At 58.1% G+C, this 12,050-nt stretch overlaps 5 protein-coding genes across 5 annotated transcripts; 3 read left to right on the forward strand and 2 right to left on the reverse strand.

Moving 5' to 3' along the window:
* Positions 1–251: 251 nt before the first annotated feature.
* CABS01_09405 (pescadillo) lies at positions 252–2,234 on the forward strand (the record flags this gene model as incomplete). Its single annotated transcript, XM_060542762.1, has 1 exon — positions 252–2,234. The coding sequence occupies one exon, from the start codon at positions 252–254 to the stop codon at positions 2,232–2,234; it is 1,983 nt and encodes a 660-aa protein (XP_060400489.1).
* A 437-nt stretch (positions 2,235–2,671) lies between these two features.
* Positions 2,672–4,834, forward strand: CABS01_09406 (RNA polymerase I specific transcription initiation factor; the record flags this gene model as incomplete). Its single annotated transcript, XM_060542763.1, has 2 exons — positions 2,672–2,929; positions 2,999–4,834. The coding sequence occupies 2 exons, from the start codon at positions 2,672–2,674 to the stop codon at positions 4,832–4,834; spliced, it is 2,094 nt and encodes a 697-aa protein (XP_060400490.1).
* A 630-nt stretch (positions 4,835–5,464) lies between these two features.
* Positions 5,465–7,442, reverse strand: CABS01_09407 (succinate-semialdehyde dehydrogenase; the record flags this gene model as incomplete). Its single annotated transcript, XM_060542764.1, has 4 exons — positions 5,465–6,479; positions 6,537–6,906; positions 7,145–7,235; positions 7,317–7,442. The coding sequence occupies 4 exons, from the start codon at positions 7,440–7,442 to the stop codon at positions 5,465–5,467; spliced, it is 1,602 nt and encodes a 533-aa protein (XP_060400491.1).
* A 1,307-nt stretch (positions 7,443–8,749) lies between these two features.
* Positions 8,750–10,588, forward strand: CABS01_09408 (beta-glucuronidase; the record flags this gene model as incomplete). Its single annotated transcript, XM_060542765.1, has 3 exons — positions 8,750–8,987; positions 9,050–9,960; positions 10,019–10,588. 3 exons carry the CDS (start codon positions 8,750–8,752, stop codon positions 10,586–10,588), a joined length of 1,719 nt encoding a protein of 572 aa, XP_060400492.1.
* A 142-nt stretch (positions 10,589–10,730) lies between these two features.
* Positions 10,731–11,525, reverse strand: CABS01_09409 (haloacid dehalogenase, type II; the record flags this gene model as incomplete). The annotated part of the gene is made up of 1 exon (XM_060542766.1): positions 10,731–11,525. The coding sequence occupies one exon, from the start codon at positions 11,523–11,525 to the stop codon at positions 10,731–10,733; it is 795 nt and encodes a 264-aa protein (XP_060400493.1).
* Between the last annotated feature and the right edge of the window lie 525 nt (positions 11,526–12,050).

Consider the following 12,050-nt stretch of genomic DNA (forward strand, 5'->3'; position numbering starts at 1 on the left):
GCCATTGTGCTGATTAGATAACGGATGCCAATCAGCGATAAGGATGACCGAGACTAGTCCTATCTCGGCTGGCGAGGGAGCGGTCAACCGCTGGCAGAAAATTTCAATGGAAAAAAAGTTCAGAGAGAAACTCGAGAGCGGTGCCCCGCCACAGCGAGGAGTACTGGAGAGCTTCTGAACTCGTCCAAGAACACACACCCTTCCAAACCAAGTCAATTTTCCCAACAACATAACCACGCCCATTCGCAAAAATGGCGGGCAGAGTCAAGAAGAAGGGAGAGGCCGGAGCGGCCAAGAACTATGTCACTAGAAACCAGGCCATCCGCAAGCTGCAGATCAGCCTGCCCGACTTCCGCAAGCTCTGCATCTGGAAGGGAATCTACCCTCGCGAGCCGCGCAGCAAGAAGAAGGTCTCCAAGTCCTCGACCGCCTCGACGACTTTCTACTACGCCAAGGACATCCAGTACCTCCTTCACGAGCCGCTGCTGCTCAAGTTCCGCGACCAAAAGGCCCTCGAGAAGAAGATTTCGCGCGCGCTCGGCCGCGGCGATGTTGGCGATGCGAAGCGCTTGGAGAAGAACGCCGCCAGGCCCGAGGAGACTGGCAAGCCGAGATACACCCTCGACCACGTCATCAGAGAGCGATACCCGACCTTTGTCGACGCCTTGAGGGACCTCGACGACTGCCTGTCCATGCTCTTCCTTTTCGCCAACCTGCCTTCGACCTCGTCTGTTCCCGCAAAGATGATTGCGCGCTGCGAGCGGTTGACCCTCGAGTTCCAGCACTACCTCATTGTGTCGCAGAGCGTCACCAAGTCCTTCCTTTCGATCAAGGGTATCTACTACCAGGCGAACATCAACGGCGAGGATGTCTTGTGGCTGGTGCCTTACAAGTTCAACCAGAGGGTTGTTGGCGATGTCGACTTCCGCATCATGGGAACCTTTGTCGAGTTCTACATGACGCTGTTGGGCTTCATCAACTTCCGTCTGTACACCGGCCTCGGCCTCAAGTACCCGCCCAAGTTTGACCAGACCAAGGACAACCAGTCTGCCGAGCTTGCTGCCTTCACCATTGAGGGCCAGAACCTCGCCGCCCCCGAGGAGCCGAAACAAATCACCAACGGCGAGACCGAGCACAGCGTCGACCCCAAGACCCAGGCCGCGGTTGACAAGGTCATCAAGAAGCTCAAGTCTTCGGATGCCGACAAGGAGGAGAGCAAGTCGGAGGAGCAGACCGAGTCCGCAGAAGAATCCACAAACGCCATCGACAAGTTCGAGCCCGCGGCGCCCGGCGGTGACGTCCTGCCCCAGCCCGTCCACTCGAGCACCGACAGAAACAAGCTCTTCGCCCACTGCACATTCTTCCTCTCCCGTGAGACTCCCAGGCAACCCCTGGAGTTCCTCCTGCGGTCGTTCGGCTGCAAGCGCATCGGCTGGGACGCCGTCCTCGGCGAGGGTGCCTTCACCACCGACGAGCGCGACCCGTCCATCACCCACCAGATCGTTGACCGTCCCCCCATTTACGCTGCCAACAGCGAGGAGGGCGATGGCGAGGACAACCAGACATCTCAGAAGCTCGCGCCCAACCAGCGCATCCCCGGCCGGATATACGTCCAGCCCCAATGGGTCTGGGACAGCGTCAACGACGAGGAGCTCAAGCCGGCGGACCAGTACGCCCCCGGCGCCCAGCTCCCTCCCCATCTCAGCCCCTTTGTCAGGCAAGTGCAGGGCGCGTACGACCCGACCATCCCCCTCGAGGAGCAGGAGCCCGAAGGCGAGGCCCTGGCCGAGAGCGACGAGGAGATGGCCGACGACGTGGACGCCGGCGACATGGACGTTGCCGGGTCCGACGAGGAAGAGGAGGGCGAAGACGGCGAGGGCGGCTCCGACGTTGACGGCGTCTCCGAGGACGAGGACGACGTCGGCTCCGAGAACGACGACGCCGACGCGCAGCGCCAGCTCGAGCTCGAGGCCGAGCTCACGGGCGGCGCGGTCCAGGCCAAGGAGACCAAGCCCAAGACCAAGAAGGAGGCGGCCCGCAAGGCGCACGCCAAGAAGGTGGCCGAGGAGGCGGAGGATATCGAGCGGGCCAAGGGCATGCTGAGCAAGAAGAAGAGAAAGCTGTTTGAGCAGATGCAGTACACTAATAACAAGAAGAGCGCGCAGGACGAGAAGCTGCGTGCCAAGAGGAGAAGGCTGGAGAGGGAGGCCGCGAACAAGAAGGCCAAGGCGTAGAGGATGATGAATGTGTTTGTGGTGAAGAAGAAGAGGGAGGAGAGAAAAGCTTGTTTTGTGTTTCTGTTTTATTCTAGAATGTGTAGTAGGCGTTTGTTATACCATAATTGTGGTGTTGGGACGATAAATACATGCCTGGGATACGTGAAAACAATCTCTCCGTGAATCAAAGTGAGATGTTGGTAGTACGCTGTGATGCGCGTGAGTCTGTACAGACTCGACCGCACGTTAGGCTACCCGTTTGGCCTTTCCTCGAGGCAAGTTTCGGTGAGATGTGGGCGGGTCCATTTTTCTTTTACTCTTCACCTCGCCTCAACCCACTCTGAAAACCGCTGTTATTCACCTATACATTTCATTCCACCTCACTCAATTGATGCGTATTCTTTTCACCTGTGAAGCATCCGAATTTCAGCTTTTTCAGGCATCATATCCATGTCATGACGGCACATGAGGAATCGTGGGACCTCGACACCGATGAGATTCGCTCCGTCGACTCTGAAGAGCTTTATGAGACCAGACCCAACCGCTGGAAGGGCAACAAGGCGACATGGAACACCTACACGCAGGAGGAGCGACTCCTCCATCGCTCTATGGAGCAACTCCGGAATCGCGACTTATCGGTGCACCTGTATAACGCATTCGCGCTCCGGAACCGTGCAGTACGCCCCAGCGCCGCGGGACAGCCTGAGGAAGCGGTAGGTTTAGAGAGCAGCGCCGTCTCATTCCCACGACACATTCCATATCGCTGACCGTTATTTTCTCAGGACACTGATAGACCGCTGGAAGAAATCGTCGACAGCGGCGGATGGCGCCCGCCGAATCTGTGGACGGCGTGGCCCATGAACTCGCGCATCGTGCCGGGCGACGACTTTCTAAAGGAAACTCACGACGAGGACGACGAATTCACCACGCGCTCCAGGAAGGAACAGCTCCCCAGCACAGCATTAGAAGAGGAATTGACGGCTACGATTTTACGCCAGGCGAAAGAGCGGTTTCTTCGCCGGCAGCGCAGGGCCCGAGAGCGAGAGGAAGCTGCGAGGACGCGGGACGAATCCGCCAACGAGAGGGCGGCGGCGTCTTCCGTGTCTGCGCATTCATCCGCGGTCTCTGACGAAGACGACGAAGACGAACAAGGGAACACGCCTCCGCCATCAGGACAAGGCGCGCAAGCGGCGGGGACGTCCGACGTAGAGGTTGAAAAGCCAAAGCGCAGCAAGACGTACGAACCAGTCGTCTCCGCCAACGACGAGCTCTCTGCCGACCTCCTCCGCCCTTCGGTCCGTCATATCCTATCTACCTTGGACAACACCCTCACGGCTCTCCACAACGCCCGCCTCGCGGGCCTGAGCTACATGACCGACTCGTCCGCCTCCGCGACCGACGTGGAGGACGACAACGCCTCGGACGCAGCTAGCGTCTCGTCCGCGGCGTCACGAGCGAGCTCATCGGCGTCGAAGCGTAAGAAGAAGGGTCGGCCGCGGAGCAAGGCGCCCAGAACCCCGGAGCCGGAGTGGACGAGGGCGCTCGAAAGGAGAGGGCGACCGAAGAAGGTGGCGGTCCCGCTGCCGGGAGAGACGGAGAAGGAGATGAAGATCCGGATTGCGAGGGCGTCGAAGAAGAGGATCCCGTTCTCGTCGGACGAGGAGGACGCAGCTGCTGCTGCTGAGACGGAAGGGGAGGATGCCGTCGTGAAGAAGGATGAAGAGGGATCGGGGGTGGAGACGTCGAGGTCGAGGCCGCCGAGGAAGAGGCGTGATTTGCCGGCCGAGGCGCGGGCTGAGGCCAAGATCAAGGCGCGGGAGACGATGCTTGGGAACTGGGGGCTGCGGGACTGGAGCGATGTCGTTGGCGCGGCGTCGCTTTCCGGCTTCAAGCCTGATGTCGTCGCGAGGGCGGCGCAGCGGTGTGCTGATCTGTTCGGGCAGGGGATGGAGATGCGGACTCTGTCCGAGGGGCCCGCGACGAAAGGGCCGAAGCCGCAGACGACGCGGTACGTCCCCGGTGGAGGCGGCAGCAGCGACCGTCGCGGCGGTGGTGGTGCTACTGCCCCGTACGCGGGGGCGTCCAGCTCAGAAGACTCGGAGGAGGAGAGGCCTGTCGTGAAGGCACGGCGTTTCGGGGCGGCATCTTCTCGACAGAATAGTCTGGCGCGCGACAGCATCCCACCCAGCGACTCTGACGCCACGGGACGAGGACGGAGCACGACGGCAGCGGCGGCAGCGAGACGATCGCGGAGCGCATCCCGCGCGTCGTCTGTGGGGTTCTTCTACTGTCCCGTATCGGGCTGCGAGCGCTCGCTGGAAGGGTTCGGGCGGAGGGCGAATCTGCAGCGGCACGTGGCGACGATGCATCCGGGCCGGGTAGGAGATGCTTTAGGCGGCAGTGGCGGCGGGGGGAGCGACCGCTTCGACGTGGAGAGCGATGACGAGATGGCGGGTGCTGTGCACGTTGACGGGTTCATGAGGCCTATTCGGGCGAGGAAGGGGTGGAGGGCCGAGGATACGGGGAAGAGGAAGCGGAAGAGGCATTATCGGGGGCGGAAGAGGGATGAGAGCGATGGCGGGAGTGAGATTGGGGAGGCTGTGTTGGATTCTACGTAGGAACACTCGGCTCGGTTCCGATGCTATCGTGGTGTGGTGATTCTCTCGTGCAAACAATCTACAGATGCCATCTCTATGATACGTAGTGCCAAGGCCGGCATGGCCTGGCAGGGAATACTCTCACAAATGAGACGGGAGCCAATGCCGCCTTGAAAAACTCGAGTCTCCCTCTCTCTACCTTCACGGCGAACACACGGGCACATGAAAAATTCACAGATACTGCCAACCTCGGGCTTTGTGATGGTAGCAAACACATTTGATCTCAAGTCCACGTGTGGTCCGGGAGTCTATACAGATACCAACCTTGTAACCTCCAAGTTCATGAAAGCATGCTCTGGCCCCTAGTAGCGTGAAGGAACGTTCATGGCCATCTGGCACAGGAGGTAGACGACACCATGGGAGGAGCATACTCTTCTTCGACGAGCCTCGAAACAGTAGATTTGCCCTCGGTCTTCGTCAGTTGGGGGCGAAACCACATGTAAGAAGGGAATAACACAAAGCAGGTGAGAGATCGCTCATGAAAATGGTCTTTTTGAACAGTAGAATAACCAACTCCTATTCCCAAGGGTTGCCCGCTAAAACACACATTTCTTTCACATCATTTTTGGCTACCGCCCCCAGCATCTCCCTTTACTTCTGCAGAGGCTGGCCCATACCGCCGTACGTAACCATCTTGGTGACCTGGTGCTCGGAAACACCCAAAAGCGACCCCTCCCTCCCGAACCCAGACTCCTTGACACCACCAAACGGCGCCGCCGGATCCGAAATCAAGCCCGTGTTGACGCCCACCATACCGACCTCAAGATGCTCGGCGACGCGGTGCACGCGCTGAATGTCCCTCGAGAAGAAGTACCCCGCCAACCCGACGTTCGTCGCGTTCGCCAGCTTCACGACCTCCTCTTCCGTCTCGAACTTGAACAGCCCCGCAACGGGACCGAACGTCTCCTCGCTCGACATGGCCATGTCCTCGGTCATACCCGTAATAACGGTCGGCTCGTAAAAGTTGTGGCCCAGCTTGGAAATCTTGTTCCCGCCCACGACGACTTTGCCGCCTTTCTGCTCCGCGTCGCGGACGTGGGATTCCACTTTGTCGACGGCGCGGTCGTGGATCAAGGGGCCGTGGGTGGTTCCCTCCTCGAAGCCGTTGCCGACCTTGAATTCCTCCACCTTTGCGGCGAATTTCCGCGCAAACTCGTCGTAGACGCCGCTCTGGATGTATAACCTGTTCGCGCACACGCACGTCTGGCCCGAGGACCTAAACTTGGAGGCGATCGCTCCGGCTACCGCGGCATCGACGTCGGCGTCGTCAAAGACGATGAAGGGGGCGTTGCCGCCGAGTTCCATGGAGAGCTTTTTGAGGGTGCCGGAGCACTGCTTCATGAGGAGCTTGCCGACGTTTGTGGAGCCTGTGAAAGAGATCTTCTTGACGGTCGGGTTGGTGGTCAGGGCCTCGCCGACTTCGGGGGTGTTGTCGAGCGAGGTGACGACGTTGACGACGCCGGCGGGGATGCCGGCGCGGTGGCCTAGTTCGGCGATGGCGAGGGAGGTGAAGGGGGTTTCGCCGGGGGCTTTGCAGACTACGGTGCAGCCTGTTGCGAGGGCGGGGCCGATTTTGCGGGTGATCATTGCGGCGGGGAAGTTCCATCTGTGGTGTGTTAGTCTGAGAACCGTTTTCTACACAGGACACAAGAGGGGGACATACGGTGTGATGAGACCGCAGACACCAACGGGCTCCTTGATTGTCCAGACGCGGTTTCCGGGGACGGAGGAGGGGATGGTGTCACCGTAGATACGGGGAGCCTCCTCGCTGAACCACTCGAAAAAGTTGGCGGCGTAGGTGACCTCGCCCTTGGCGTCGGCGACGGGCTTGCCGTTCTCCCAGGTGATGAGGGTGGTCAGGTCCTCTGCGTTCTCCATCATGAGGTCGTACCACTTGCGCAGCAGCTTGGAGCGCTCGCGGCCCGTCTTGGTGCGGAAGGTCTCGAACGCGGTGGCGGCGGCGGCGATGGCGGCGTCCGTGTCGGCTGCGGAGAATTCGGGGCATGATGCGATCTTGGTGCCGGTGGCGGGGTCTGTATGGTTGTTACTCTCCTGTCTTTTCCATGATTTCCATATATGTCTAGATATATGCACAAAGTCAGGATTGTAAGGGGGGGGGGGGGGGGGTATCCGGGCCACGTAAAAGGTCTGCCCAGCCTTTGCTTTTACCCATCCCCGCTTGACTGAGAAAACACCCGGTTTCGGAGCGGGGGGGCTTTTGGGCGGAGGGGAGGGTGGGGGGGGGTGGGGGGGGGGGGGGGGGGGATATACCGGTCACGTCAAAGGTCTTGCCAGACTTTGCCTTTACCCATTCGCCGTTGACGTAGCAGACATCCTGCTTCAGGAGCGAGGGGTCTTTGAGCTGTGTGAAGTGTGAGTGAGTGAGATTTCCTATGAGATTGATCGAGTGCAGCTGAGATGTTACGGGTGGTATATTATGTACCTTGGGAACCATGGTTGAAGCGGCTCTAAGAGTAAATGGAATATACGGTGTCCGGACAGATCGGAAGATGGTTCTGGGTACAAATCGTGACGCCGGGGCGACTGCTCTCTGTAGTGTAATGGGCATGGTGATGGAGCGGGAAAATGGACGAAGCTCTTGGCTCGTTTGTTGATAAAGGCCGTGGGAAGTGCGGGGAGCTTAGCTATCCGTCTGGTCTAAAGCGAATTAAGCTTCTAGCTTGGGGTCCTATGAGGATGACGCGCTCAAACGCTTCCCTCAGACGCTGGATTGACAATTGAGGTGTGTGAGATGCGGTTGCAGCTGTCAATGATCTTCAACGGCAGTTATCAACGACTCAATTGGCGAATTTTGGGTGAGCGACAACGGAGACGTGGTGAGAGAGCTGGGTGTCACTGTGTCGGTGGTGAGTGGCAGAGGTACCGGGTGACGTTCGATGACGTCCACCCCACTTTGTTGACCGGCCCGGTTGGGTTTACCGCAGACCGGCACGGAGGTGGTTGGTGGGCGGTGTTAGGGTGCTGCACCTCGACAGGGCGGGGTCACTAACAGATGAGATGCCTACTTATGTAGGTACTTACTTCTTGTACATGAATCTGATATCTGAGTACGTACATTGTGCCAGCCACGGCCCGGCAACCGAGGACCGCAGACAAGAGCTCAAAGATGTTCCTGCCTTTGATGGCGCCTGCAATTGTTCCTGGGTAAGGTGTCTATCTTCAGGTATACGTACCTGCAAAGTAGGCAGGCGGCTCTTCTAGAGCTCTAGCTGTGTTGAACTTGATATATGGATACTTCGTCTTCGTGGTATCTACCTCGGAGAACTTATAAGGCACAGAATGAACTGATCTGATCAGCAAAGCGCACGCTCCAGCTGTTCATCTCATCTTCTGTCAAGTCACGTAAGGAAAAGAAAGCTCAACTTGACCTGGGAACCTTGATTCCACTTGCTCAATTGGTAGTCTACGGTACTCATTCATAGGCCAGCCCTCAAAAATCCTCAGTATCGGGCGAGCCTCGCTTCCTTAGTAGTCAAGTACGCATGGGAATAGTAATTACCGATCCTGCAGCAACAACCCTGGCAAACAGACCAGCGCAGGCCAAGTCGTCACTGCATCCCCCCGCGTTGATCTCGCCCGTTCCGACAGCGTAAGCGACCTGCATGCCGTCACGTTCCCATGCCGCCTGCCAAATCATGGCCATCGCTCGCTATTCTATTTCCTTGCTTCTCCTCACCTTCCTTTCAGCTAGCACGCTGCAAATCTCCCCTTGGCGACAACTTTTAAAAATGACCAGCTATAATCTCCACGACGGCGCCGTTGCCCACCCATGCGGGGAAGCTTATTCTCACTTCACTCTCTCTCATCGACATTATCCCCGCTGAGGTAGCCGCCGTTTCTTTCCTGCCAGCCATCATGTCGTCCGTCATCAGATCCGTAGGCTCGGCCCTGGGTGACGAGCTCGAGTGCTTGTTCTCTGCCTTTTCGCCTTGGTTCTATGCACTCAAGTTGCCCTCTGCCCTGACCGCCGCCGCCGAACTACTTGTCGTAGGCGCCGTCAATGTCACTATCCCCGGTCCCAAGGAGGCGAGTCCCGTCTTTGATGCCTTTGTGAGCTACTCGCTCGAGTTTGCCTTTTTCCCAGATTTTGCTGGTACGTTTACGCCATACAAGACACCCTGACAGAGTAAAGTGTCACTCATCCTGATATTCCAGGAAACGCCTCGGCACCAAACAAGTTCTCAGACAATCTGCTCGCTAACTTGGGTGACCTACAAGGCGTCCGCCCCTACATCCGAGTAGGTGGAAACACCCAAGACTACGCCCTCCATGATGAATCTCTCCCCTACGCCGTGAACGGTACCTACGATTTCGCCAGGTCAAAGGACTACCCAACCACCATCCACATCGGCCCCTCCTTCTTTGAATCGTACAGTACTTTCAAGGACACCAAATTCACCCACGGCTTCAACCTAGGCCTGGGCGGCAACCGCTCAGAAGGATGGGACACCCTCAAAGCCACCGTTCCATTGGCCTGCAAGGCCATCGGCAAGGACAACCTCGACGTCTGGGAATACGGCAACGAGCCGGACCTCTTCTCCACCTCGGCCCAGGGCCCCGTCCGCCCTTCGTCCTGGAACGAGACTATCTATGTGGAACAGTGGCTAAACGGCACCCGTGAGATCGCCGCCGTCCTCGCGGAAGCGTGTCCCGATTTTCCCAAGCCCGTCTTCATGGCGCCCTCCAACGCCGGCACCGCCAATCGGCTCCGTGCACCAGCGCAGTGGGCCGCCGGCCTGAACACCGATGACAACGTCGCCCTCTTCTCGACGCACAACTACATCAGCGGTGCCGAGAGCCCTGGCGTGACGCTCCGGGGCACGCTGATGAACCACACCCGCACCGTGCAGTCCGTCCAGGCTCATGTGAAGGAGTACGCCAACCTCACGGGCCGCTTCGACGATGTGCCGCCTCACATCTATGGAGAGCACAATTCGCTGTACAACCAGGGCAAGCCGGGGCTCTCAAACTCGTTTGGCGCCGCACTGTGGGGGATCGACTTTAACCTCTATGCTGCGTCCCAGGGAATCAAGCGCGTCCACATGCACATGGGCACCGACTATCGTGTAAGACCTCCTTCGTCCCTCTTCACGGGGTTCATGCTGATATCAAACATCCACACAGTACCAAAGCTGGCAACCCGCCCACACAAACATCACCGCCCTCGGCACAAAAGCCCCTTACTACGGTAACATCGCCATAGCAGCCTTCCTCGCCCCGTCAAAGTCCTCCCCCACAACCCCAGTCTCCGTAGCCCACATCCCCGTCCCATCCTCCGACCAAGAGACGACATCCGCCTACGCGGCCTACCACGGCGACACCCTCTCCCGCATCCTCGTCATCAACCTCAACCCGCATAACTCCACCGTCAACGGCACGGGCACGACGCCCGACCCGGACAGCAATCCCGTTCGCGGGGTCAAGGTGTACAGCTTTGCTGTACCGTGGGCTGATGATGCATTCGCCAATGTGCGGCGGCTGGCTGCGAACGGGAGCGATGCCATCTCGGGGGTTACGTGGGATGGGTGGAGTTACAATTACGAGCTGGACGAGGGCAAGCCGGTGCGGTTGGGTAATGTCACTGTTGGGGAGACTGCGATTATAAGTGGTGGGAGGGTCACTGTTGCTGTGAGGGATAGCGAGGCTGTTGTTGTGAGTCCTGTTTTGGGGTGTAGGGCGAAGAGGAGATTGTGAATGTCGTCCTGTACTTTATTCCATGATGATTCGATCCATGTTCACTTCTCTCGCGACTAGCCATTGCCTTCCGTTTCTGACACAACAGTCCACAGCCACATGCCAACACCACAAGACCAAACAAGCAACTCCATCAACAACCTCACCTCTTCTCCCCAAACTGCCTCTCCACCTCCCTCGCAAACTCCCCAATAGTATCAAACCGCCACTCGAACCCAACATCCCCCTTCGTCTCCTCCCAATCCCCTCCCACCCCTTCCCCGTCCTTGGCATCGCCGCCCCTCGAGATCCAAACGCTCCTCAACCCGAACTTCTTGGCGGGGACGTGGTCGGCAGTCAAACTGCGCGCAACGTGCAACAGCCCCTCCCCCCCCTCGTCATCCCACTTCACCCCAAACTCCTCCTCCACACGCTCAAACAGGTAGGAGAAGTTGCCGTCGGCGGGTTTGTAGCTCCCGATTCGCTCCGCCGTATACACGGCGTCGAACGCCACGGGCGAGAAGCGTTTCAGGGTGCGAGAGATGTTCGAGGCGTCAATGTTGGAGAGGATGATGAGCTTGTAACGTCTCTTCAGGATCTCCAGTCCGGGGATGGTGTCCTCGAAGGGGGCCCAGGTCCCCGGGAGCGAGCCAAAGGCCGTGGCTTCTTCGTCCGTCACGGAGACGCCGAGTTCTGCTGCGAGGGTGCGGAAGGAGGAGGAGAGGTTGAGGTCGTAGCGGAGGGTCGGGGAGGAGGATTGCAGGGCTGCGGAGAGGGCGTCGAAGCGTTTTGTGAGGGATGCTTCTGTGGGAGGTGCGTCGTCGGCGGAGGAGGGAGGAGGAAGACGGGAGATGATGGGTTCGAGACCGGCGCGGAGACCGGATTCCCAGTCGATTAGGGTGCCGTAGCAGTCAAAGGAGAGGGCTTTGAATTTTGTGAGGTCTGGGTAGGTGGACATTTTGGGCAGATGATAGGGAGGTGAGTGGGTAGATGGGTAAGTAGTTGTGAGAGAGGATATATGTTGGGGTAGGATGGAGAGAGGAGGGTGTCTTGGACCGGGCACAAAGTCTGTCAATACCATTCAAGTCTAGGCATGAGATAATTGTGAGGGAAAAGATGTCAACATTCAAGATGGAAACAAAAGAGAAAGAAACAAGGAGAGGGAGGTTTGACGAAATACCAGCGTTTTATACCAGTTCTCAGGAAACACAGAGGTGGTGTAGTGCAGTCCCAACTCAGCACCTCATCCTCAAGGGCGCGGATGACGAGCGGGGAGATCGCCACCTCGCAGCACACAGCACATCATTACCCTCCCACAAAGCTCATCATATCCGACAGTCTACCCATCTATTCCTCTCTGGGCTATACGAATAGAAACTTCACAAGCTTGAAAGTATAGTCAACGGTAAAAGTAAAATGGTAGCAAAAAAACGTAGAATTAAACAACGTCCTCAAAAGAAGTGTCATGGGTATCAACAATACC

This window comes from Colletotrichum abscissum (genome assembly GCF_030869225.1).
Source record: "Colletotrichum abscissum strain IMI 504890 chromosome Unknown Scaffold_22.1, whole genome shotgun sequence".
NCBI classification, from domain to species: Eukaryota; Fungi; Ascomycota; class Sordariomycetes; order Glomerellales; family Glomerellaceae; genus Colletotrichum; species Colletotrichum abscissum.